The sequence below is a fragment of the Armigeres subalbatus genome, chromosome 3, assembly GCF_024139115.2.
Source record: "Armigeres subalbatus isolate Guangzhou_Male chromosome 3, GZ_Asu_2, whole genome shotgun sequence".
Taxonomy (NCBI): domain Eukaryota; kingdom Metazoa; phylum Arthropoda; class Insecta; order Diptera; family Culicidae; genus Armigeres; species Armigeres subalbatus.
In genome coordinates this window covers 115,190,152-115,217,400 of record NC_085141.1, presented here as the reverse complement: position 1 = coordinate 115,217,400, position 27,249 = coordinate 115,190,152, and the positions used below count along the sequence as shown (strand labels likewise).

The window sequence follows — 27,249 nt, the reverse complement described above, 5'->3', positions numbered from 1 at the left end:
TTGGTATTCGGTCGATAAATATGTATAATGCCCGGTGGCGGAGCCAACCAAGCGTTTGTCAATGCTGCGGTCGCTGTGCAGTCATTCTCAGTTCAATTAATTGCAATTTATTGAATCTTGATTTCGCAGACTTTGTTATGCGATCCGTATAAAAACCCATCGTTTGAAGATTGTGTTTCGTTCTTTTTCGCTCAGTCGTCAATCAGACACTGCGGCAGAGATACTGTCCTACCGAACTGTGTTTTCGGTCGTCGGTTCTAATTAGTTAGGTCAGATCGTTTATCAGCTGTGATAAAGGCGTTGAACGCATTTGGTTCCATCATTTTTCTTCGTTGGTGAGTTCGTGTTAATCACGACCCTTCTGAGAAGAGTAGAAGGAAAATGCCGAGTGCGTGGTCGGCCGGTGATAGCAACAGACAGCAGCAATCGAAGAATAATGTTGCGTGCAACATAAAACGCTATAGTGTGAGGTTACCTTTGATGTGGGGAATCTATGCGCTGGTTCTACTAAAGTTCGTGATTCAACTGGTACCGGGCGTTCATGGGTACGATAGCAGTGATTCCAGCACATCGATTGAAGAAACTATTATCAGGCATGACAACCACTTGAACAACACTCACTACAAAACGCTAAGCGAAAAGCAAATTATTGGAATGCATCGACGGGCGAGCTACGACGATGATCTCAAAGCTACTTACAGCTCAGATCCACGGTTCGATAACCATCCATTTCACTGTTCGGCTTGCCAGTTTAGAAGTGTTTTTGCGAAAGCCTCGCTAAAATCCATCAAAGCGCATGTGTTGCTAAAACTAGGATTCGAGTATCCGCCGAATCAAACAAACTATCCCAAGGTGCCGGATGACATCTTGCGAAATTTTAACGAGAAAATTAGTCACAGCCAACAGACGAGAATGCGGGAGGCCGGAGATCAGCAATTTATGGGAGACGATCCGAACGTGTATGACCAACCCGACGAGATGGACGAAGATTTTGATTACTATCAAATTACCAATAAAATTTATATCTTACCAAATCGTAAGTATTTCCGGTTGTATTGAAAACTAACGGAGCTTTGTTTTCTTCTATTTATTTGCAGGAGTCGAACCATTGCCATAGATCTCACACGCAACGTTCTCATTTTTTAACATATTTTTAAATAATTGACATGATTGATTTTTTTATATTTTCCAATAATTTCAACCTATTCTCAGCATGCAACGACTGAGTTTGAAGAATAGAAACCTGCATAATTATGCAATTGTATAGTTCACGCATATAATAATAAAAGTCATACCCATATACAGTATTTAGCATTATAATCCGAAAGCATTTTGTGTATTGTTGAAATAATAATGGGTGCAACGTTAAATTTGAGAAACTGATTTGAGAGACTGAATTTGGATGACTATTTGTGCGGTAAGATGCGCGGCTACAAAGCAAGACCATGGTCAGGGTGGCTGGGTTCGATTCTCGGTGCCGGTCTAGGCAGTTTTTGGATTGGAAATTGTCTCGACTTCGCTGAGCATAAAAGTATCATCGTGTTAGCTTCATGATATACGAAGGCAGAAATGGTAACTTGGCTTAGAAACCACGCAGTTAATAAATGTGGAAGTGCTAATGAACACTAAGCTGCGAGGCGGCTCTGTCCCAGTATGGGGATGGAATGCCAATAAGAAGAAGAAATATGTGTGAATTAAGAGCATGAGAATATGAGCATGGTTGCTTTTCCATCATAGCCGGATTAGCTGGAACTACACAAAAAACCAACAGATGACACTCGGAATCAGTAAACATCCTGAGTGTGTAAATATTGGTAATCTTATATCACATAACATATGTGTAACTCGGGTAGCAAAAGTTGTACCCTTATAACACTTTTTAATTGTTATACGGAACATCGAAACGTCAGAAGATAGTATAACAGTATTTGATCTAACAAGGGGTCACGCGACTTATATTGTATATCTGAATACGATTCGCGTTGGAATTATACAAAAGATTTTTCGTTGTGGCGTTGGGTGTTTAGGAGCTGAAATTGTTTTTTTTTTATAATTAATTGGAGATTGGGGTAAACAATGTTAAAGTAGAAAAGAAATGAGTTTAGGGTATGTAACTGATTTAATTATTGATATTGATTCGACAAACTCGAACAAAATTCATTCGTACGCCACGCACGGGCTCTTAACCAGTAAACGATGAATTTGTTTGATGTTTGGTTGAAATATTATGCAAGGTTAAAATACTTCAAACTTCCATATTCACTATAAATGGAAGTTTGGAAGAATGGAAGTTTGAAGTATTTTAATCTTGTAACATTTTCCCCTAAGACGCTCAATATTAATTATTTCATGAAATATTATGTTTTTATTCGAAAACCGTATCAAATGCTCATTCATTGCTATGAGCATATTTATTATCCGCATTTCTCAAACATTTCCCATGTGCCACGTGCCGTCTCTCCCAGTGGTGTGGCAGCGCACCCGAATTTTTCTTTTCTAACATGTATGTAACCGACTTTTTGTCTTTCAAAAGTCTTCTACACTATCTTTCCTTAAACTATCAATAACAACAAGTAGAGTTTCTTTTATCGGATTATTTTGAAGAAATATTGATTTTTAAAAAGGTGATGCCTCACCTGGATTTACCCTCAGTTAAATGTTCAATGCACAGTTTTGGTGTTTTCTGTTTCATTTTTACATGTCGTTGAAATGGCTCTACTTTTGGTATAGAGTATCCGGAATACTATCAACCCAAAAGCAATGTTCTAATAATGAAAAGAATGCCATGAAAGGAGATGACATTAATATCGTACATCGTAATAACCTATTCAAATTACATGCTTCATGGCATGATAAAGATAATTTGATTTCAATGTTGAATCCTCACATTTTCATTTAATATGATATCCCAATTGGAATCACCTCACAGTTGCGATACTCTCCTGCATTATGATATTAAGCGAGTTTGCTTTCGTACGATTGATAATTTATAATGTTGCTTCTAATCTATCTATTTTGTGATTGTTACGCATCGTTGACAAACATTGGTGTATCCCTCGTCATCCTTTCGAAAAAACCGAAGACTGCGTATAAAAAGATTCGTTCCCAATGTAGAACAGTTATAAGGAATATACTTTTCAACACATGTTGAATAAAATCTAGAATTTTACCATGCTGACTCGAATATGTTATATCAATTTTAGAGGAAATCATACGAAAGTATGATAAATAAGTTAAAATGGATAAAAGACGAACATTTCATCAAAAGTCACCTGAAAATAGAAGTTATCCTACAAATAAATCAAATTAGATTTCATCAAATAATTGGTTAGTAACAGCATCGGAGAGACCTTCTTTTGTATGCAATCCATCATTTTTTAAAACAATGTAAAAAATTGATGATAGAAAAATAAATATCATTATACTATGGCTACAGATCTTGCTCTTTGTAGTCTTGGAAAAAAGTGTTATAATTTTCTGATCATATGGTATTTGTTTACACTTGAAAATGACAGAACGATGTTCCCGTTCCCAATTATTACAGTTTTGGCTCATCGAAAGGGGGTCAACTTTTGGATTGGATTTTGTTCGAAGATCCACTTATGTTATGTGCTTATATTCTACGTATGACAATACTGGCGCCGGCCACGCTCAAGTATAGGTCAATTGGGGACTGGGAAGGAAACTTGATTGGATGAAAGCCGAGGAGTCTTTTGTACTATCACGAGTAATCATCGGAAGTTTGAAATTGAAACTGGTTTGTTGTAGAGATAGTTTTGGTGAACAAATTGGAAAAGTATTAAACCTTTTAAGATTTTAATTTGAGATAAGTGTGTTACTTCTACGTAAAGTTAAACACTTCGGCTGTCAATATGCGGCATTCCGAAACGATCGCAATTCCCTCAACAACACCAAACGCCGTGGAGGTGGTGTTTTGATTGCGGTTAATAAACGTCTAAATTCCTGTATTGATTCTGCTCCAATCAGTACATCGCTTGAGCAGCTCTGGGTGAAGATAAAAGCGAAGCATCGAACATTGAGCCTAGGAGTTCTATATCTTCCACCTGATAGAAAGAGTGATTTACATTGCATTGAGAACCACATTGAGTCGATTGGAAGTGTGATGTTGCAACTTGAATTAAATGATCTCGCTTTGATCTTCGGAGATTACAACCAACCCCACCTGGCTTGGCAAATACTATCAAACATGAAGCCATATCTGTACATTCTGAATTCAAGCATATCTCCAACCTGTGCTGCTCTTCTTGATGGGTTCAATCTGCATGGTCTAACACAATTAAATCATGTGTTTAATAGAAATTCTCGACTCCTCGATTTTCTTTAGGTGAACGAACCAGCCGTTTCGGAATGTTTGATAAATAAAGCCGTCGAGCCACTAATTAGTCTCGATGCCGACCATCCGGCATTGGAAACCTACGTCAATTTGCCAACACCGATCTGCTTCGAGAGTGATGATGATCTGGACTGTCTTGACTTTCGCAAAGCCAATATAAGTGGACTGAGACAAACGCTAAGTCAATTTGATTGGCGGTATTTTGGTACCTTACTGAATGTAGAAGAAGCTGTGAAGTACTTTACACTTGTCATCAATCGCGCAATAGCTGAAAATGTTCCTGTAAAACAGCCACCGCCTTAACCAGCATGGGGAAATGCTCAACTTCGTCGTTTAAAACGATGCAGATCAGTGGCATTGAAGAAATATTCTCAAAATCGGAACCCATCTAGGTACTTTATCGCCGCCATGTACGTCGAACTCAGCAAAACCTTCGCTCAAATCCAAAGCAAATTTGGTCGTTTGTGAACAGCAAGAGACACGAGAATTTTTCTAGGCGATCGTCAAGCTAGCACGTGTTTGGACAAATGCAATCTCTATGCTGACAGATTCAGAAGCGTTTTCTCGGACGCATCTGTCTCTGACAATCAGATCAAAACAGCCTTGCAGAATGTTCCCAATGATGTATTCAACTTCGACGCTCTCACAATAACTCCGGAACAAGTTAGACTTGCCATTGAGAAGCTTAAATTTTCCTACGCTTCAGGACCAGATGGAATCCCTTCAAGTATTTTGAAAAAGTGTGCTCTTGAGATCATTACCCCACTAACAAACATTTTCAACATATCCCTGAGGCAAGGCATTTTCCCCGAAGAATGGAAATTTTCATACATGTTCCCGATTCATAAAAAAGGCGACAAACGAAATGCAGAAAACTACCGTGGGATCACTTCTCTTTGCGCGTGTTCAAAAGTATTTGAGATGCTTATCAACAATGTGCTATTTGCAGCATGTAAAAATTACATAGGTATCTCTAGACCAACATGGCTTTCATCCGAAGAGATCTATCTGTACGAACCTTGTACCGTTCATTTCGTCATGTTTACGGAGCATGGAACATGGAGCTCAAGTCAACGTTGTATATACCGTTTTAAAAGCCGCTTTTGACCGTGTGGACCACCGAATCCTAATTGCGAAACTCAACAAACTGGGCGTATCAGATGTGTAAACCAGATTGTTCGAATCTTACCTTGTGAACCGAGAGCTTTGCGTGCGATTTGGTTCAGCTGAATCGAATCACTTTACTAACAATTCCGGCGTCCCACAAGGAAGCAACTTAGGACCTTTGCTGTTTATTTTGTTCTTGAACGACGTTGCACTGATTCTCCCGCCACAGTTCCGTACGTTCTATGCCGATGATGTAAAAATGTACGCCCATAGTACGCTCTGTTACTGACTGTATGCATCTCCAGAATCTAGTTAGTACCTTTGAGAACTGGTGCTCCACTAATTATCTTACGATAAGTGTGCATAAATGTAGCGTCATCACATACCATCGCGACTATGAACGATCAACTTCTTCTTCGTGCGCACAGTTTCCAGGATCTGGGGATTACCCTCGATGCTGGTCTTACATTCAAGCAGCACTATTCGGACATCATCGCTAGAGCAAATAGACAGTTGGGATTTATGTTTAAAATTGCCGAAGAATTCCGTGATCCATTGTGTCTGAAAGCATTATATTGCCCGCTCGTTCGATCCATACTATAATTTGGCATGATTGTGTGGTGCCCATTTCATTTTGTTTGGATCACAAGATTGGGATCCGTCCAACGAAAATTCGTACGCTACGCCCTACGGTTTCTCCCATGGAATAACCCGAACACTCTTACTCCATATGCCGACCGGTGTCGACTGCTAGGCTTCGATACCCTCGAAAACAGGCGCGTTATGGCACAGACAACTTTCTCCGCTAAAGTTTTGATTGGAGATATCGATAGCACTGGCGGAGCCAGCTATTGTTTTTTGGTGGGGCACCACTAAGCGCAAGAACAATAGCCTTCGAGAACAATGGTGTGATTGCATCTCGTGGTGCCCCACCTCTTTCTCCGCCAGTGATCGATAGTCCTGCAATACTGGGTCAACTGAGAATCTACGTTCCAGCACGGACTCTGCGTTCTAGAAACTTCCTTCACCTAGACTTTCGTTCCGTCAACTATGGGATATATGATCCGATCTATGTCCGCGCGTTTCAACAAATTTTACTCACTCTACGACTTCAACGGCATCACATCATCTACATTCAGGAATCGAATTCAACATAAGTTACTGGATCCAGATCAACGACCTTGAATCTCACTGGCCTCCTCTTTGATGCAGTATTATGAGTAGTTTTGTATCCAGTTCTAGATTTTACCTTATTCCATAAGTCAATTTGTAAACTTTATATGTCCTGTTATGTTTTTTAAAAAGATGTGGGGTTTTTGCGCCTTCTCGAACTCGGCAAAATGTGGCTGGTTCAAGTAGGCTTTTCCCCACCATATATCATATATTACTTCATTAAGACTATAAAAGTCAGATGAAAAAGAATAATAAATACAAATAAATAAATACAAATACAAATAAGGTACCCCGGGACAAGTGAAAATACGGGGTAAGTGAGTACTATGACTGCAGATAAATCGATGAACGTTTTTAATGGTAACAAAGTTCTAGGAAGATGAAGCAGAACTATAAACGAATTCACCCTATACAAAAATATTTGGAAACAAAACCATTTAAGGCACCATACTAATGCTATTGCTTGATCATGACTTTAAACTACCGGGAAAATCTATTACTTCTATTTTAATTCAATGGATTTCCAACTAAATAGTCGTTTCTAAATTTATCATTGATGTGGAAAGTGAATATTTTGAGCAATTAAATAATTGTGTGACATCGAAAACGATTTAAAATTTTTAATTAAAGCCAAAATCTGCAATTTTCATTTGCCCTTGAGTTTTAACATACATGGGGCAAGTGGGACATATTTGAACAACATTTTCGATAAAGCTATTTTAATTGTTTTTAGATGGTTGTCTAGTGAAAAATAACTTCGTCATTGATATATCATCATCATATATGGATCTCAATCAGATGCAGTTTGATTTCGTTGTTAAAAAGTATTGTACAGTTAATTACCAAATGTGTATTTTACATTCTGAAAATTATCTTCCGCATGAAGAAGAGCAATGCCTATAACTATGCGATATTCTTCCATTTGCAGTGCAAATAATTTATTTATTCTACAATAGGTCAACAGGATTTGTCTTGTGTTTTGTTATTTTCAAACTTCGCATCAGATTTTCAGATAAATAAAGTGCTTAACACATAAATTAGCTATTTTGTTCTGCTACAAATTAAAAACACTGCGCAACGCCTTAATAAAAACGTTTCTTCTGAAGTACTAATTTATGTAATAATTTGTGTTCTAAAGAAAGAAATACTTATTCATATGAAAAGTGAATTAAGATTTGCGTATCCTTGCCCCCAAAACATTTGGTACAAAAGTAAGCTTATGGAAAACAAGACAACAGCCAAATAAACAGTAAATCGGCTGTTGTCTTGTTTTCATATATGCTAACATTATACTCCCTTTCTTGTTGCAAAAATAAAGTCCGTTTGAAGGGGTAAGTGGGTCCTGAAGGAAAATTTATTTCTTGCACTACCAATATTTTTGTAATTGAATAAATGGCTTCCAACACCTCTACACTTCAACAATGGAAGCATATAATGGTGTACCCGAGGTTAAAGTTCTGAAATGACCTGTTTTTTAAGTATGCGTAAACAATTTTGCTAAACTAGCGTTTTTTAGGTCCCACTTGCTCCGGGGTACCTTAAGTAAAAAGATGATGAGTTGATAGTTTCATTAGGTTACGGCAGGCATGAAGAATTTCCACATAGAAGTGGATTTGAAAGCGAGCGGAAGGCAATATTTGTGGTGATGTAAACCTCACGACGTTTGTTCTGCCAAGCTTCCGTATGAAGAGGAAGGGTAGTTAGGCAAAAGGAAGGTCGTCAGATTTATATCGTCAAAAATATTACTCTCCGCTCGCATTCAAATCCACTTCTTAGCTTAGCTTGATTGACTGCACACTTCATAGTTGGTAGTCGTGATTGGCCAACAAAAAACAGATATGCACAGCTCACCAATAGAATAACCTTCTTGGGATTAGAAAACTATTCTCCCTGTACATGCTTTGGAGTTTCATTAATTCAAGACCAATAATTATGCCACGTCCTCACAGTCAATTTAAAATTAGGAGAGGAAAATTAGTTCGACACTCATTGCAACAAGATACCAAAGAATACTTTGCATCTCCGTAAGAGCCACGGGAAAGGAGTAGTTGGTTAGATGAGAAGATGATCTAAAGGAATCGCCTTGGTAAGCAAGTGAATAATTATTTTGTATGAAGTAATGTCAAAGTAATTTACACCACCGTACAAAGCAGAATTAAGCCTTCTGATTGTCGCGCGATCGCTCTGCTTGTGATAGAAACACGAGCATACGCGCACTATTGATTCTACTTTCTAATTAATTTACTCACCCACACAAGCAGAACCGAGCATTTCAATGATCGCGCGACCGTTCCAAAAACAAGCAAACGCACACTCAACACACGATCGATTGATCGAGCTTGATTGGTTTACTTTCCGACCGCACGAAATATTATCGTGTCTCTAAAAGAATGGTCAGGAGATCTATCAAAACCTTTGACAATATTGAGCTCTAACTGAGCCAACCGAAGCAATGGGGTAGTTGACTTATTGTTTCTTCAAGATAATCGGGTACCGTTGTTCAATCCCAACTTGAGGTTGAATGAGAGTGGGATTACATTTTTCTCACTATGTATTCCATTATACAGGTACGGATCAGATATTAAAATGGTTAAATTCTAAAAAAAAATAGGAAAATTCTAAAATACCTATTTCAAATCAACGGAAAATAACCCATGCTGTGTTTTTACCAAGTAGAGAACCATTTGGGCAGCACCCCTTATTCCCATCAGCAACGTTCATTACTCGAGCGCATTACAATCGAATTACTTGTTTTTAGTACATGGTTAGTTTCTGTCGATATCTAGTGATGTACAAACAATCAAGCCTTTTGGTTGGAACACGGTCGAGTTATTAACGCTGCGGATAGGAATAGGGGGTGCTGCCATATGGTCCCGTTCCCTAGATAGAAAGCTAGAAGAAACTATGCACTGTTATTTCTTCGACTTAGACATTTAGCTAGCCTATACTCATAACCAAATCCTTCTGTTATAGCAGTTGTTGTCATTATTCTTACCTGGTCTACGGATCCATAGTGACGTCGTGAAAAAACACCTCTTCTGGATATTAGTTCGGTTGCCGACGTGCTGAAAGAAGCAAAAGAAAAACGAAAAATTAGAGATTGGGTAATCGCTCTCACAGACAACCTGGAGGAGGACTAAAAAGATTTTTTTTCCAAATGGTTTGTTGCAAAAGACATTGGTTTCAATGTCCGCTTTTTTACACCTGGAGGAAGTGCTTCCCAATATCTGCTTATATCTATCAAATTAGACGTTTGATACAAGCCACATCATTGAAATTATAATTCGTGACTAATTTGCGATTTGGGCGTAACTTATTTTTTGAACAAACATTGTTTTATAAATTCCGTAGAACACAAGCATTTTTTACTGAAACTATATCCCTCACTTGAAAGAAGAAAGTTCTGTCGGATGCATACTGCGGTTTTCTCAGGAAATGCTTGATTTGGTAGGTATTCGCCTTCCAATGTTTGTTTACAAAATAAGTTACGCCCAAATCGCAAATTGGTTCCAAATTCAAAATGGGCATCAGTTATTGACTAATATTATCTATATTTTGAACCATCTAATGTGCACAGCGTTTCTTCCCGTCGTTTGGCCGAAAGCCATTCGCAGAAGGCCATATGTTTGAATTGAACGTTAATCCGAAACGGTTATTAGGTCGAAAATGATTTGGCCAAAAATATTATTTGGCCGACAGCGACATACAGCCGAAAGGAACATTTGCTCGAAGTGGTACTTTGGCAAAAAAAAAGTTTGACTTTACGATCATTTAGCCGAAAATACCGTTTGGTCAAAATGGTCGTTTGCCTGAAAATGTCGTTTGGTAGAAAGGGTCTTTTGGCGGAAAGAGTGATTTGGCCTGCAAATGTACTTTGTGCTTAACAACCTTTCGACCAAACGGCATTTTCGGCAAAATAATCTATTCACCTAAATAATTTTTTCATCAAACGACCAGTTCAGCCGAATGATACTTTCGGCTGAGTGTCCATTTCGGCCAAATGGCCCTTTCTTTCAAATAGTAATCCTTAAATAAAAAAAATCGCACTGTTTGAATTATATTCAACTAAGTAAAAAACATATTTGTTATAAAAGAACGTGTAGGAGACCTATTGCCTATTGTTTAGATATACTCAGACGATGAAACAAATTTATAAAAAATACATACTCGATCATTTGTCCAATATAGTAATCAGATCTAATTCATAGTTATATACAGTCGCCTCTCCACACCTCGATATTAAAGGGACCATCGAGATAGGGAGAGATCGAGGAATGGAAGGAAAATTGGAATGGATAGTAGATCCAAAAAATATCGTTGCTATGAAAAAATACAACAAAACAAATGTCATTTCTTGTTGTTGATCCATTTGTTATTGTCCAAAGATAGTCCGAACACATCGAGATATAGTGTTTATATTTATATTTATATTATTTTATATTGTTATTAGCTCGTTACTATATTGAAATGAAAATATCATTTTCGGTGATATTTTCTAATCAATAAGTTCTGATGAACTTGAAGTTCTCGTGGAATAGTAATAATAGTCCCAAAATTTTCAAATAATATTCGGAACTTAATCTCTGAAGTAGCGTTTGAAAAGGACATCAGCTTCGAATGATGATAGATTCCTAGAACTCAGTGCATTGGAAGTCTGAAAATATTTTAGAGATTTTGGAAACAAATTCTATTAAAGTCTTACAGTATCCCGAACTCGGCTTTGAAGCAAGATGGTTTTGATACACGGTATACAGACAACAAGGTAGACTCGTTAGAAAATGACACTTGAATGACGCATATTTTATCGCCACATGTTAGAGTACAAAGGTATGCATGCTGAGACCATAGAGCATCGTCTCAGTGCAGTGACGACACGTTTTTACATTCAAACTGAATGTTTACATACGTGCTTGTATTTTTGTATGCCGTGGTTTTGATCCTTAGCCGTGCGGTAAGACGCCCGGCCCAGCCAACCTCAGCATGGTATTGCTTTGTAGCCGCGCATCTTACCGCACGGCTAAGAAGGGACCAAGGCAATACCTATGATAACTTTTTACTTTTTAAAGCAATTTATGCTAACTTTGTGTTATTTGAAAATCCAAAAAGTCGTAGTGAGTAGTCATAAAAACCAAAAATGTTTCATAGCCCTTCATTAGTATTTTTCTATCCCATAACATAAGTTCATTAAACAGATTTGAATTACATTTTTATAGTTTTCATATAAGCAACTGCTGCTGGGCTCGTAGCGCTTATATCTACTTGTTAAGGGCAACTTGTCCTGCCTACACTAGGGCGTTTTGACCAATGAAACATATTTTCGAAAAACGTAACATTTTTTGAACTGGAAGCAATTTTATATCATATTAACCACTGAGAAAAGCAATACAATTTTCGAAGAAATTGCGGAAAATATTTTCGAAGAAATGTTTCTTAAGGATCTTGCTTAGGTTTTTCTATAGGAATTTTTGAAGTGGTTCCTTGGGGAAATTCTAAACGAATTTTTTAAACTTCTTTGAATTTTCGAAGGAATATATTCCTTTTCCAAAACAGTTTCTGGATCTATCTGCGAAGTAATTTCCTGAGAATTTTCCGAAAGAATCTCTGAAGGAAATTCCGGAAGCTCCCGTAATGCTGGGTAGACACCTTTACGTGGTGTGTGAGGGGATAAGATCTACCATGATCACATTGACAGCTACAGGCAAATCCTGACCCAACAAAAACCTTCCCCAAATTCCAATTCTGTAGTGCTTATGAAATTGTCGGTAAGTCACTAAGTAAGTACTACACCAAGCCTTCCTTCCAATAAGTTGCGTCCCGACCGCAAATAGTAATATTCATGCTCTTGTGAAGTTTTTCTTAGATTGAAATCAAGGAATAAACCCCCTTGATTTATGATAGAAGTCTGGAAAAGCATTTAAAACATAACATGATACTCATGATACTCTAAAGCAGGCCTGCCCAATCTTTTCCCGCCACGGGCCAATTTTTAGAATTCACACTTGCTGGCGGGCCAGAAAATATTCGATACATAAGTTTTTAAAAAAAATCAAAAATATCAGTGTATTTATTCATTATCTAAGAAAAACTAAACTCGATCGTTGCATGAGGAATCCATTTGAAACAATTCAGGAAAATTATTCAAATCGGTTAACGGCGTTGATGAAATGGGAATTTCGTTACTTTACCAGCATATTTGCATGAACTGTTTTCAACGGGATGAGAGAAATGTACCAGATCTCAGCAACCCACTGTGCCAAAGTGTCATTGAGATGTTGGCGATATCTGCTAGAAAAACCAAGTCACTCATCTATTCAGGATCGTTCAGCTCGAGTAGTGGTTTTCCTTTATCTTGTAAAAATAGTTCCATTTTCCCTTCGAAAAAAATCTCTCAAGCATGGTTCCAAGGCGTAGTTAATGCACTTCGCAATAATACAGGAAGTCTTCGTATTCGTCGTTTCCGTCAACAATCATTTATAATTGGTGGTGGTTGAAATCCCTAAAGTTGATAAAGTTGATTGTCTTGATAACAAACGTCAATACTTGAGGAATATTGGTTGTTTTTGCATATCGATTCTATTGGTGAATATGCAGTATGGCAGGGAATATCAACATATCTTTGTGATTGCTTTTCCATGCTTAAGGGTGGTATGGACTTCTTAAGTACTGGGCAAATAGATAGGACAAGTAGCGGTCAAGGAATGATTCTGCTGCTGATATTCCTTGAATAGTACGGAGCTAACAAGGAAATCAAATAATTTAACAATAGCAGGCGTATTGCAGTGAAGAAAACACAGGTTTACGTCTACCCTTGCGAAATAATGCTCTGATGCATTATTCCGCAAGTAAAGTGACATTTTGTAAAGTTTTTTTTCACTATGTTGTATGTTTGTTTGCGATTCATTGCAGGTCCTCTGTTTTTTTCGGCTGAGCTGCTCTTCAGGTGTACGGTACCGAGATGGAAGGCCATGTTGGAAGTAGGTGCTGTGATTGGCCATGTTCTGGAAGCGTTGAAATTAGTTAGGCCTTTCTCAATCGTCAACCAATAGTCGGTCTAAACTTCTCTTCCTGGCCATCCTGAGCGCTCGAATATCGATGAAGATTTTGGTGGCGTAGCTTGAGCAGGTGTCAACCCCGCGCTACGTGTATAATATATTATCTTCATCAAATGCTTCCGCAGTGTGCATGCATCTCTACATATATTCCTTCTAATGAAAGCTGTTCCTAGCTCGTGTGTGTTGTCACTACGATGTTGAATTCCTACAACTATATCGGAAATAATGCCAGTTATTGTCGACTTGATGATGCTGAGAGATTTGAAGCTGCATGTGACTAGACTAGCTTCTAATTACTAGTCTATTATCGTCGCTGTGGTTTTCTCAGATGGTTCCGGTTCGTAGTCTTTCGTTGATTATTCGTTGCTTGGTTCTTTTGTAGGCCAACAAAGCAAGGCACCAGCTCACATTAACCGCAACTCTCTGAATTTCTGAAGAAGGATAGTTCACAGTGTTGCTTAATGTCCCTCACAGTTACTCGGACGATTCTCAGTCGCTCCTGACAAAGGTAATGGGCACTGTTGTGAGCCGCACCTGCTTGGTGAACACTCGCTTGATCAGATTTACACACCAGGAGAGAAGTGAACCCCCTTACCCTGTCAGCAAACGACCAACGTTTCCACTACCAACCCTTTACCCGACCGACCGGCATCTTATTGAATAAGAATAACAGTTGCTTGGCAGGAGGCTAACAACCACTCCATGGCATGAACTGCGTCGAATATTCTTCCAGAAATTAACCCGAAATTCATCCTGGAATTCTTTTATGACTTTCTTCAACAATTTCCCTGTAAATTTCTTTATTAAATATCTTTGGAAATGCTTTGGGATTGGATTGGTTACATTTTGTCTGATAAAACTTGGCAAAATTTCAGACCACCAGAAAAAAAAAATCTGGAGCTATCAGGGAGTCACAGTCAAAACTGAAAAGTCAGGGAATTCTCGGGGTAATCAGTGAAATCAACAAGAGAAAAACTTAACGTTTCATATCGTTTGTTCTAAGGTTCAGATAAGGAGTCGTAAAGACCCGTCTTAACGTCATAGGGTAATGAGCCACAGACAAGTTGTCAAATAACTCACCTCAAAATTGAAGAAGAAGCAGATCATAAGGTTTTCTGTCGTTTAATAAACTTCAAGTGCAGACTAATGCTATAATTTGTTTCTGGTAAGATTAAGCCCCGAATTTATACGCCAAAAATTTTATTAAAAAACTGTTTTTTCGCCAGTGAAATAACTTCTAGAACTCTTGGAGGCGTTTAGGGATTTCTTCGAAGGAATTCCTGGAGGAACTTCCGACGGACTTCCTGGAGGTACTTTCGAAGGAACTCATTGGGGAACTTCCGGGAATTCCTTTTGGAACCTCCGTATGAATTCCTGAAAAACTTCCGGAAGATTTCCTGGAGGAACTTCGGAAGAATTTCTGAAAGGAACTTCAGAGGAATCTTCTCTGGAGAAATTTCTTTAGGAATTCCTGGAGGAATTTCTGTAGGAATTCCTGGATGAATTTCTGATGGAATTCCTGGACGAATTCCCGGTGGAATTCCTGGAGGAATTTCCGGAGGAGTTCTTGGAGGAACTTCCGGTGGAATTTCTGGAAAAAATTCCGGTGGAATTCCTGGAGGAATTTCCGGTGGAATTCCTGGAGGAATTTCCGGTAGAATTCCTATATGAATTTCCGGTGGAATTCCTGGAGGAATTTCCAGTGGAATTCCTGAAGGAATTTCCAGTGGAATTCCTGGAGAAATTTCCAGTGGAATTCCTGGAGGAATTTCCGGTTGAATTCTTGGAGGAATTTCCGGTGGAATTCCTGGAGTAATTTCCGGTGGAATTCCTGGAGTAATTTCCGGTCGAATTCCTGAAGGAATTTCCGGTGGAATTCCTGGAGGAATTTCCGGTGGAATTCCTGGAGGAATTTCCGATGGAATTCCTGGAGGAATTTCCTGGAGGCATTTCTGGTGGAATTCCTGGAGGAACTTCCGGAGGAATTCCAGGAGAAATTAGCGGTGGAATTTTTGGAGGAACCGCCGGGAGAATTCCTGGAGGAACTTTCCGGTTGAATTCTTGGAGGAATTTCCGGTGGAATTCCTGGAGGAATTTCCGAAGGAATTCCTGGAGGAATTTCCGAAGGAATTCCTGGAGGAATTTCCTGTGGAATTCCTGGAGGAATTTCCAGTGGAATTCCTTGAGGAAATTCCAGTGGAATTCCTTGTGGAAATTCCAGAGGAATTCCTGGAGGAATTTCCGGTGGAATTCCTCGAGGAATTTCCGGTGGAATTCCTGGAGGAAATTCCGGTGGAATTCCTGGAGGAAATTCCGGTGGAATTCCTGGAGGAAATTCCGGTGGAATTCCTGGAGGAATTTCCAGTGGAATTCCTGGAGGAATTTCCGGTGGAATTCCTGGAGGAATTTCCGGTGGAATTCCTGGAGGAATTTCCGGTGGAATTCCTGGAGGAATTTCCGGTGGAATTCCTGGAGGAATTGCCGGTGGAATTCCTGGAGGAATTGCCGGTGGAATTCCTGGAGTAATTTCCGGTCGAATTCCTGGAGGAATTTCCGGTCGAATTCCTGGAGGAATTTCCGGTCGAATTCCTGGAGGAATTTCCGGTGGAATTCCTGGAGGAATTTCCGGTGGAATTCCTGGAGGAATTTCCGATGGAATTCCTGGAGGAATTTCCTGGAGGCATTTCTGGTGGAATTCCTGGAGGAACTTCCGGAGGAATTCCAGGAGAAATTAGCGGTGGAATTTTTGGAGGAACCCCCGGGAGAATTCCTGGAGGAACTTTCCGGTTGAATTCTTGGAGGAATTTCCGGTGGAATTCCTGGAGGAATTTCCGAAGGAATTCCTGGAGGAATTTCCGAAGGAATTCCTGGAGGAATTTCCTGTGGAATTCCTGGAGGAATTTCCAGTGGAATTCCTTGAGGAAATTCCAGTGGAATTCCTTGAGGAAATTCCAGTGGAATTCCTTGAGGAAATTCCAGTGGAATTCCTGGAGAAATTTCCGGTGGAATTCCAGGAGGAATATCCGGTAGAATTCCTTTATGAATTTCCGGTGGAATTCCTGGAGGAATTTCCGATGGAATTCCTGGAGGAAATTCCGGTGGAATTCCTGGAGGAAATTCCGGTGGAATTCCTGGAGGAATTTCCGATGGAATTCCTGGAGGAAATTCCGGTGGAATTCCTGGAGGAATTTCCGGTGGAATTCCTGGAGGAATTTCCGGTGTAATTCCTGGAGGAATTTCCAGTGGAATTCCTGGAGGAATTTCCGGTGGAATTCCTGGAGGAATTTCCGGTGGAATTCCTGGAGGAATTTCCGGTGGAATTCCTGGAGGAATTTCCGGTGGAATTCCTGGAGGAATTTCCGGTGGAATTCCTGGAGGAATTTCCGGTGGAATTCCTGGAGGAATTTCCGGTGGAATTCCTGGAGGAATTTCCGGTGGAATTCCTGGAGGAATTTCCGGTGGAATTCCTGGAGGAATTTCCGGTCGAATTCCTGGAGGAATTTCCGGTGTAATTCCTGGAGGAATTTCCTGTGGAATTCCTGGAGGAATTTCCTGTGGAATTCCTGGAGGAATTTCCTGTGGAATTCCTGGAGGAATTTCCTGTGGAATTCCTGGAGGAATTTCCGGTGGAATTCCTGGAGGAATTTCCGGTGGAATTCCTGGAGGAATTTCCGGTGGAATTCCTGGAGGAATTTCCGGTGGAATTCCTGGAGGAATTTCCGGTGGAATTCCTGGAGGAATTTCCGGAGGAATTCCTGGAGGAATTTCCGGAGGAATTCCTGGAGGAATTTCCGGAGGAATTCCTGGAGGAATTTCTGGAGGAATTCCTGGAGGAATTTCCGGAGGAATTCCTGGAGGAATTTCCGGAGGAATTCCTGGAGGAATTTCCGGAGGAATTCCTGGAGGAATTTCCGGTGGAATTCCTGGAGGAATTTTCGGTGGAATTCCTGGAGGAATTTCCGGTGGAATTCCTGGAGGAATTTCCGGTGGAATTCCTGGAGTAATTTCCGGTCGAATTCCTGGAGGAATTTCCGGTCGATCTCCTGGAGGAATTTTCGGTCGAATTCCTGGAGGAATTTCCGGTGGAATTCCTGGACGAATTTCCGGTGGAATTCCTGGAGAAATTTCCGGTGGAATTCCTGGAGGAATTTCCGATGGAATTTATGGAGGAATTTCCGGTGGAATTCCTGGAGGAATTTCCGGTGGAATTCCTGCAGGAATTTCCGGTGGATTTCCTGGAGGAATTTCCGGTGGAATTTCCGGAGGAATTCCTGGAGGAATTTCCGGTGGAATTCCTGGTGACGAAAATTAACAATCCAAAAATATAAAAATTTACGGTAACCAAAAAATTACTAAACCTAAGAAATCCTCCGGAAGCTCCTCCAGGAAATCCTCTGGAGGCTCCTCCAAGAATTCCTCCGGAAGTTCCTTTAGGAATTCATCCAGAAGTTTCTTTAAGAATTGCTCCGGAAGTTCCTTTAGGAATTCCTCCGGAAGCTCCTTTGGCCATTCCTGCGGAAGTTCCTTTAGGATTTCCTCCGGAAGTTCCTCCAGGAATTCCTCCGGAAGTTCCTCCAGGAATTCCTCCGGAAGTTCCTCCAGGAATTCCTCCGGAAGTTCCTCCAGGAATTCCTCCGGAAGTTCCTCCAGGAATTCCTCCGGAAGTTTCTCCAGGAATTCCTCCGGAAGTTACTCCAGGAATTCCTCCGGAAGTTTCTCTAGGAATTCCTGCTTAAGTTCCTCCAGGAATTCTTCCGGAAGTTCCTTCGGGATTTCCCCCAGAAGTTTCTCCGGGAATTCCTCCGGAAGTTCCTCCAGGAATTCCTCCGCACGTTCCTCCAGGAATTCGTCTGGCCGTTCCACCACGAAATCCTCCGGAATTTCCTCCAGGAATTTCTCCGGAAATTCCTCCAGGAATTCCTCCGGAAGTTCCTCCAGGAATTCCTCCGGAAGTTCCTCCAGGAATTCCTCCGGAAGTTCCTCTAGGAATTCCTCCGGAAGTTCCTCCAGGAATTCCTCCGGAAGTTCCTCCAGGAATTCCTCCGGAAGTTCCTCCAGGAATTCCTCCGGAAGTTCCTCCAGGAATTCCTCCGGAAGTTCCTCCAGGAATTCCTCCGGAAGTTCCTCCAGGAATTCCTCCGGAAGTTCCTCCAGGAATTCCTCCGGAAGTTCCTCCAGGAATTCCTCCGGAAGTTCCTCCAGGAATCCCTCGGAAGTTCCTTCAGGAATTCCTCCGGAAGTTCCTCCAGGAATTCCTCCGGAAGTTCCTTAAGAAATTCCTCCGGAAGTTCCTCTAGGAATTCCTCCTGAAGTTCCTCCAGGAATTTATCCGAAAGTTCCTCCAAGATTTCCTGCGAAAGTTCCTTCAGGAATTCCTCCGGAAGTTCCTCCAGGAATTCCTCCGGAAGTTCCTCCAGGAATTCCTCGGAAGTTCCTCAGGAATTCCTCCGGAAGTTCCTCCAGGAATTCCTCCGGAAGTTCCTCCAGGAATTCCTCCGGAAGTTCCTCCAGGAATTCCTCCGGAAGTTCCTCCAGGAATTCCTCCGGAAGTTCCTCCAGGAATTCCTCCGGAAGTTCCTCCAGGAATTCCTCCGGAAGTTCCTCCAGGAATTCCTCCGGAAGTTCCTCCAGGAATTCTTCCGGAAATTTCTGCAGGAATTCCTCGGAAAGTTCCTCCAGGAATTCTCCCGGGGGTTCCTCCAAAAATTCCACCGCTAATTTCTCCTGGAATTCCTCCGGAAGTTCCTCCAGGAATTCCACCAGAAATGCCTCCAGGAATTCCTGGAGGAACTTCCGGTGGAATTCTTGGAGGAATTTCCGGTGAAATTCTTGGTGGAACTTACGGAGGAATTCCAAAAGGAACTTCCGAAAGAATTCTTGAAGGAATTTCCGGAAAAATTCCAAGAGGAACTTCCGGAAGATTTCCAAAAGGAACTTCCGGAAGAATTCCAAAAGGAACTTCCGGAAGAATTGCAAAAGGAACTTCCGGAAGAATTCCTAAAGGAACTTCCGGAAGAATTCCTAAAGGAACTACCGGAAGAATTCCTTAAGCAATTTGCGGAGGAATTTTAAAAGAAACTTCCGGAGGATACCCTAAAGGGACTTCTGGAGGAATTCCTAAAGGAACTTTCGGAGGAATTCCTAAAGGAACTTCCGGAGGAATTCCTAATGGAACTTCGGGAGAAATTCTTGAAATATTTTCCGGAGGAATTCCTCAAGGAACTTCCTTACGAGTTACTAAGGAACTTCCGGAGGAATTCCTGAACAAACTTTCGGAAGAATTTCTGAATGAACTTGTGGACGAATTCCTTAATGAACTTCCAGTGGAATTTCTCAATGCACTTGCGGAGGAATTTCCAACTTTCGAAGAATTTCCCAAGGAATTACTTGAAGGGACTTTCTAGAGGATCTACCGGAAGAATTCTTTGATAAACTTCCGGCAGAATTTCCCGAGGAAGTGCTGGAGGAACTTCCCGAGGAATTATTGGAATAACTTCTGAATCAATTCTAGCAGTAATTTCCGAAGGAATTCCTTGAGGAACTTCTGGACGAGTTCCTAGAGGAACTTCCCGAAGAAATACTGGAAGAATTCCTGGTCCTGGACTTCTCGAGGAGTTCCTGGAAGAATTCCTGGTCGATCTCCCGGAGGAACTTTGAAGGGATTCCTGAAGGAACTTGCAGAGTAATTCTGATGGAATTATCAGGGCAATTTCTTACGAATTATTCTTCTAAAAACTTTCGAAGGAATTCCTGATCTAAAATCCTTTAAGAAACTTTCTAGATGATCTTTTAAAGGAATTCTTTGAGAAACTTTCGAAAGATTTTCTCAGGAAATTTCTGGAGAAACTTCCCGAGTAGTTATTTGAATAGGTTCTGTATCATTTCTTGCAGGATTTTCCGGGAGAATTCCTGGAGAATCTTCCTATAGAATCCTTGAAGAAACTTCCCTTGGAATTCCTGGAATAACTTCGGAAAGAATACCTGGTCGATCTGCCGGAGGAATGCCCGAAGGAACATCTCGAGGAATTCCTAGAATAGTTTCTGAGAGAATTCCTGGTTGATCTCCAGGGGGAACTTTGGAGGAATTTCCGGAGGAATTCCTGAAGGACATCTCGGAGGAATTTCTGAATGAATTTCCTGAAAGAACCTCCGGAATAATTTGTGAATGAACTTCCGGAAGAAATCCTTGAAAAACATCTGAATAAAGTCCTGAAGGATCTTCCTGTGGCAGTCTTGAAGGAACTTCCCGTCGAGCTCCTGAAGGAACTTCCCATTGAATTCCTGAACGATCTTTATTCACGAAGGAACTTCAGAATGAATTATTGGAGGAACTGCCGGAGGGATTCCTATGTAGCCTTTGATGCATTTCTGACGACGCTTCCGAAGAAATTTCGGAGAATTTCTATTGCATTCAATAAGTTCACGCTGATCCATTCCGTCGAACCCCAACGGCGTGAAGCCGTGTCGCCATCGCTGTCTAAAAATTCATCACGTTGCTGGCGATACAATTTCGATAACACCAAAATTCTAGTTCTGTATTAGAAAAAATTATTTAGCACAAATTATTAAAAAAAAACCAGTCGATTTATCACTCATAAATGTCATATATTTCGTTTTCGTCCGATGAATTTTGCGTTTATTTGTATGCTCTTAAATAATGCGAAGGAAAGTGTTTCTAAGTATCAAACCGATTGTCCCATATTCTTCAGACTCTAAGCTATAACTTAATACAAAAAAAAATGACCCCCATCAATCTAACCCATTAAACGACGCAAACAAGAATGTGTAAAGGGGAAGGCAGAACTAGTAACAAAACATCACACAAAGAAGTGGATCTTGAGCAATTGGAGCTGTATCTTAAGCAATCAGTATTAAAAGTAAAATTCCGCCTGTGGGAGATTATAGAATGTAAAGTTGAACTGCAGTGCAGAGATCGTGGAACGTTGTGGAACACCTTCAGGTACCAAAACGTTACCAGACGGCCTGGAACAATCAGCTAGTAATATGGAGGAAGTGGCATATTCTTCTTGTGACGTTCCATGGAAATTATCAGCTTATTTCGGTATACACATTCTTGGACGATGAGTTGACGCTGGACACTGGTTTACGAGCAGGTACTGAGTGCCTCCAGTGTACAGCGAATAAGGCAAGAACTGAAGCAATTCCATTATGTCATGCTAGAAACCACCAGCTCACAAAGCATTCCACTTGTCCACTTTCTTGGAGGTTTCCATTCGCGGAACTGGCTTTCCAATTCCAAGGAAGTTCTCACATGGGCTGGAGAGAGCACACGAACTTTTGAGATATGGCTTCGGCTAGACGAGACATCTACACCTACGACGATACAAGCGAGGGAATGCCGCAAAAGATGATTATTTTTCGGAAAAAGTTGCAGCTATTTATTTTCAAGCTCTTACCTGTTTGTTGACAGACAAACAATGATTTTTTCGCCTACTTTATCTACTGCATTTACGTTGAAATTACTTTGGTAATTTGATCAAATTTTCCTTGACCCTTTTCCTTGAGATCTCCATACTAAGCTTTAGAATTGTCACAAAGCCATTGTTATTTCCTGTTATTGATTGCTGGTGAGGTCACTAAAGTTTACCAAGGAGAAAAAAATTTCCTTTGCACAGGTCTTATCAGCCCTCAGGGTTTCCCGTTAGTTGTTCCCTGCATAGGGTTCGAAGCTGCCAATTTCTCGGTCATTCGAAAATGATCATCAATTCCTCTTATGAACACAGCCAATTTTGCAACGTTTCTTTTTATCGTTATTAGAGAAGCTTGCAGCCCTGGGCTGGCTCACCTCTACGCCACGTTTTTCACGTCAATATTTTCATTGTTTGCGAGAGAATTTCACGTAACGTAGCTTTCAAATCTTCTGCGAGAGCTTTTACTCTTCACCGTGTTCCGCGCAAACTAATGCTTCTGAAGGAGGCTATTTCCTTGAGACTTACGATGTTGTAAACAACAACCTAAATGGTTTCCTCAACAAGCTCTCCGTCCTGGAAAAATTTCATCCGTTTTGCCAAAAACCTACTAACAGAAAAACTGGCCCGTACTGCATTTTCTGACTTCGTATGTTCTTGAGTTAAGAGAGTTGTTGTTTCTATAAACAATGGATTGGGCCAATAATTTAAATCAATGAATGTAAATTCAAATTGATTGAGCGCCCTAGGTACCTTTGAAGTTCTACCAACTTTTGTTTCGTACCTCAAATATTATATTTCATAGAATGCTTGGATTCAGATTTTATTCTTTCAATGTAGCAAAACTTTCTGATCAAATTGAGCAAACCGGTCTTCCTTTTTCAACGTGAACGTAAACTACTCGTGCCAATCTTTATTGGAAACGTTTCAAGCTTTGATTAAAAACTTACGTATTAAATAGTTAAAATAAAAAAGAGCTTCCCGAGCCAGCTAGAAAAACGGGTGGGCCGAATTTGAGTTTATTTTTCTTACGCGCCACAAAAAAATGGAGCCGAGTGCCGTACGTTGGGCAGCCCTGCTCTAAAGTGTCAAATCTTCTAATGTTGTGCTAGTGATACTTTTATATTTATTTTCAGAATTGTCATCACATCTGTCACCGAGTAAAGAAGCTGACGTTATCGACTACCTGCTAATGATGATGATCTTCTTTTCTATAGCGTACGTAGATATTCTGAACACAACGTCAACCATCACTTGCCGAATGGACCATTTAAAAACTTTTAAATAGCTACGCTCCCAACGAAAAACTCATTTATGTAATATTTGATTATTATTCTTCTTCTTCTTCTTTGATTATTATTTACATATATTAACTGGACGCGTTTGGTACGGGAGTTCCACGCTTTCTTCCTTTCCTCTCGATTTATGGATGGATCGACTTTGAGGGTTTACAAATTCTGAAGTCTTTCAGTATCTAGGAGTCATCTCTGCGGTACATACTGCGTTGTTGGCCTGGCCGTATGAAAAGAAAATTGACAGAATTCAGAAACCATCATTTTCCAGGATGCTTTCAAGTATTGGCTGTGCAAGTATGAGATTAGATTAACCACTGAGAAAAGTTATTTTGTTGCCCAACTGAGTGTTTCAATGCAAGTTTTGCGGCCAGTATGCTAACGCTATAGTTCTCTAGAAATCAAACAGGGACGTTTTGACTAGGTGGGACGCATTATACCATACTTACCATACTTTTGCAATCTTTTTAGAATTGCAAAAATGTTCGTTTCTGTGTTGCAGTGAACACGGAGTAGCTACACCTCAGAAACGAAACGACTTAAGTTTTTCGCGAAGCTTATTTACCATGTACCACGCGCCTCCACGCTCTTTCTACAGTAATAACAATAAGTATTAAGAATTAAGACAGATCCAGATCCAAGCAACTTTTTCAAATAGACGGTTTTGTATCGGACCTTGAAATTTGATTCGGCTAATACTCTCTCTATTCAGCAAATTTTGTTCAACTGACGTCACTACCATATAGATTAACAATCATTTTTTCAGCTGGGCACATTAGTGAAAATAGTTTGAATAAAGTGCACAATCGCTGTTCCAAAAATGAAGGTCAAATTCAGTTACGCCCATTTGAATAAAATCCCTAGAATTGCAAAATCAAGTAAATAGGCCAACACATATTCCTCCAGGAATTTATATGACAGTGTGAATTCTACGCCGCTGTACAATTCATTAATGTTAATAGGATATTATCTGCAGAGTAAACTCCAGTTTATCAATAAAGCACATAACGATACGAAAACATCGAAATCAACTTACATGACGCTGGACGCTCGCCGCTGCAGCACTCGAAGGGCTCCGATATCTCTGTGGGGTGCCCGGGGAGGAGGCGTAAACAAACTTTGGCTCCGGTCACGAACCGGATCCGTCTCCCGGTAGGTCCGGAAGATGGTGGCTATTTTCAAATTGAAGCACAACATATCTCCGTCGTCGTTGCCCGAACAACGGCGAAGGAACGTACGTTGGTCTGCTCTCCGCTGTCCGAAGTCGTCAATACAACCGTCACAGATGGCCGTTTTCCCTTCCCAGTCACAACACTTGACGCAGAGTCGCAGCAACACCGATTCACGGACTCCAACGATGAATGCATTGGTTCACAGAAGTGGTTTTATATGTCGGATTCGCTGCTGAATGGTTCATTTCACGCTGGGAGCTAGCGGTACGCTATGTTTGTGCTTGGTAAACATTGCTTCTGATCCGAGTCAGAACGGTAGAGGTAATTATGGTGTTTACACAGATTTACACTACATCCGAGTACTTTGACTACTGGAGGTTCACACGGTTGAAGTTGCTGCTGGGTGATACATTTCGGGTCATTGACTTTTTCGGTGGCTTTAGTATCTAAAAGTATAGTTTATGATATCGAGCACAAAACATTTGAACAACCTCCTCAATAAATTCTTTCATATCAAACATTCTTAAATGAATGTTTTTGTTTCGGACGACTTTAAAAGTTTATGAAACATCACATTGTAATGTTCTGCTTGTTATTGAACCATTCTTATTTTATTTACTAATGTAAGGATATCGACTATTGTTAGTAACAATATTTTACAATTATGTATCAAGACATTTTTGTTTGGACACAAAACATTGTAGTTGTAGAATATTTCTATAAGGTACATAAGAAAAAGCGAATCTCAATAAAATAAGTGGAAACTAGAGCTTTTCTGTGTTTAATTCCGCCATGTTGAATACATGTGGATACAAGTTTCTAATTGTAAGTCTAGTTGGAAAAAAATTGACCTTTTTTGCCTCATAACAATTCTTTTTCATTGAGAAAAATATTGAACTAGCAAAAATTATATTGCTGAGTAAAATTGAAATGCTCACTAAAGGCATCGAACTTGTTGTGACTTGAAACTACTATATTCGTTTAATTGGGGCAGTTACAGTCTCCTGTGGCAATAAACTTGCTCTACATTTGCCCACCATAGAGAGTCTTGATTCTGTGTCATGTCATAATCGATAACAGAAGCTATCGTGATGCTAGCTTCGCATCAGAAAACCACCCAATGGTATTGAAATTGTGCCTAACATTATCCTTCATTAATCATATACGATACGTGCATCCGCCAAGCCTACGCATCGAATATTGACCCAGTGTTCCCGAATGATGGAGCACTATCTAGAATCCAGAACCGCTAGAGCAGTCATTAATAACGCAGAGCTGAGAACATCCTAGGATACATAGGACTGGTCTGACGATGAATGTGAGAAGAGATTAGGCGGGAAAGGAAAAGCACGTCGGAAATAACGATGTTTCGGGGAATTCGGTAGGACGTGCTACGCTATGAACGGAAGCATGACAACGAACCAGTTTGTACTCCAAAAGCCTGTTGATAAATCACATAGATCCATCTAGCTCTACTGAAATGCCTTTCTTTGTCTACATGCAGTATAATAATTTAATTTAAAACGAATACTTTCATTTCTTCCTCCGCTTGAAAATGATTTGGGCATGAATTAGTCTGGGACTGAATTGAACAAGCCAACAAAGTCACACGTTGACCATTTTGGCATTCACGTACTTTTAATGCCGTATTTTTCAAGAATACGAGCTGAACCAATCACCAGGCACATAGCGCGAAAATATAGGTGGCATATTTGTTTATTTTAATTTGAAATGGACTAAAGTCTAAGCAGTGTATGTGTAGCGATTTACTATCTTCCGGCATTTGAAAATTTGACGTAACAACCATGTGGTAATATTGGTATACACAGCAGCAGGTTCACCTTAAGGCTATTAGGCAGCTGTGTCGTTCCCACGAAAAGGTGGAATAAATTTAGCAGAAGCTTCGTGATGTTAGGTGAATTATGTGCGGATAAGTATGAAGGCAACTTGACTAATAACATAATGCAGAATAAGAAAACATGAATTTGCCTTAAGAGAGCCTCATTATTCTTAAAGCTCAAAAATAATGTATATGCTAAATTTTCTCTTAAAATCTCGAATAAAACACATGATTTCACAGAGAATTGCTCAGGAGAAAGGCAAAAATAAACATGTTCAGAACTTATTTAGAATCGAAAGATTCCTTTTATCCCTCACATTTTTTTACTTGGCCTGAGTGATTTTTGGTAACGGTGTCCAGTTCGAACGATGGATACTGGACGTTGTGAACATGATACAGAAATAGCAACATTGGGGAATCCGTTGAAGCCGAAGAGAAAACTTCATTGAAAATATAAAAAAAAACTTGGGTATTGGCCACCCGGATTGCAAATTAATTACTTTGTTCGAAGCTTGTGCATATGCACAACATGTGAAAGGTTCAGTTATAAAAATGTATTAAAGGTAACCACTTCCTTCGGTGAGGTTTGCACCCATGACCAAGAAGCCAGAACGGGTGCTTTTCCTACTAAGCCACGAAGGGCCTCCGTCGTCCTCCGCAGCTTAGCGGGTACTGATGAGCCTAAATTCCCTACACTAGGCACATAGTCGAACTCTCGCAAACAATAATTCGGAGAACGAATAGATCTTGATCACTCGTAGAATGACTGGCGCATTATATCCTATGCTCCGCTGCAGCTGTTATTATACATATTAAACCAACGCCCTTAG

General features: G+C 40.2%; 2 protein-coding genes across 3 annotated transcripts in view; one reads left to right on the top strand and one right to left on the bottom strand.

Annotated features, from left to right (window-relative positions):
- The window catches only part of LOC134219965 (GTPase-activating Rap/Ran-GAP domain-like protein 3), a 263,290-nt gene that overhangs the window by 82,561 nt on the left and 153,480 nt on the right, over positions 1–27,249 (bottom strand). Inside the window, exons 1-2 of one of the 2 annotated variants that reach the window (XM_062698871.1) lie at positions 24,444–24,966; positions 9,630–9,699 (exon numbers count right to left, since the gene is read on the bottom strand). In XM_062698871.1, the coding sequence (XP_062554855.1) occupies positions 9,630–9,699; positions 24,444–24,604 (231 nt within the window). In that variant the 5' untranslated portion in view covers positions 24,605–24,966. Of the gene's footprint in view, positions 1–9,629; positions 9,700–24,443; positions 24,967–27,249 lie in introns of those variants that run through there. The other variant, XM_062698872.1, reaches the window with a different exon arrangement.
- On the top strand, positions 177–1,300 carry LOC134219289 (uncharacterized). Its single transcript, XM_062698014.1, has 2 exons — positions 177–1,036; positions 1,098–1,300. Exons 1-2 carry the CDS (start codon positions 382–384, stop codon positions 1,115–1,117), a joined length of 675 nt encoding a protein of 224 aa, XP_062553998.1. The 5' UTR covers positions 177–381; the 3' UTR covers positions 1,118–1,300.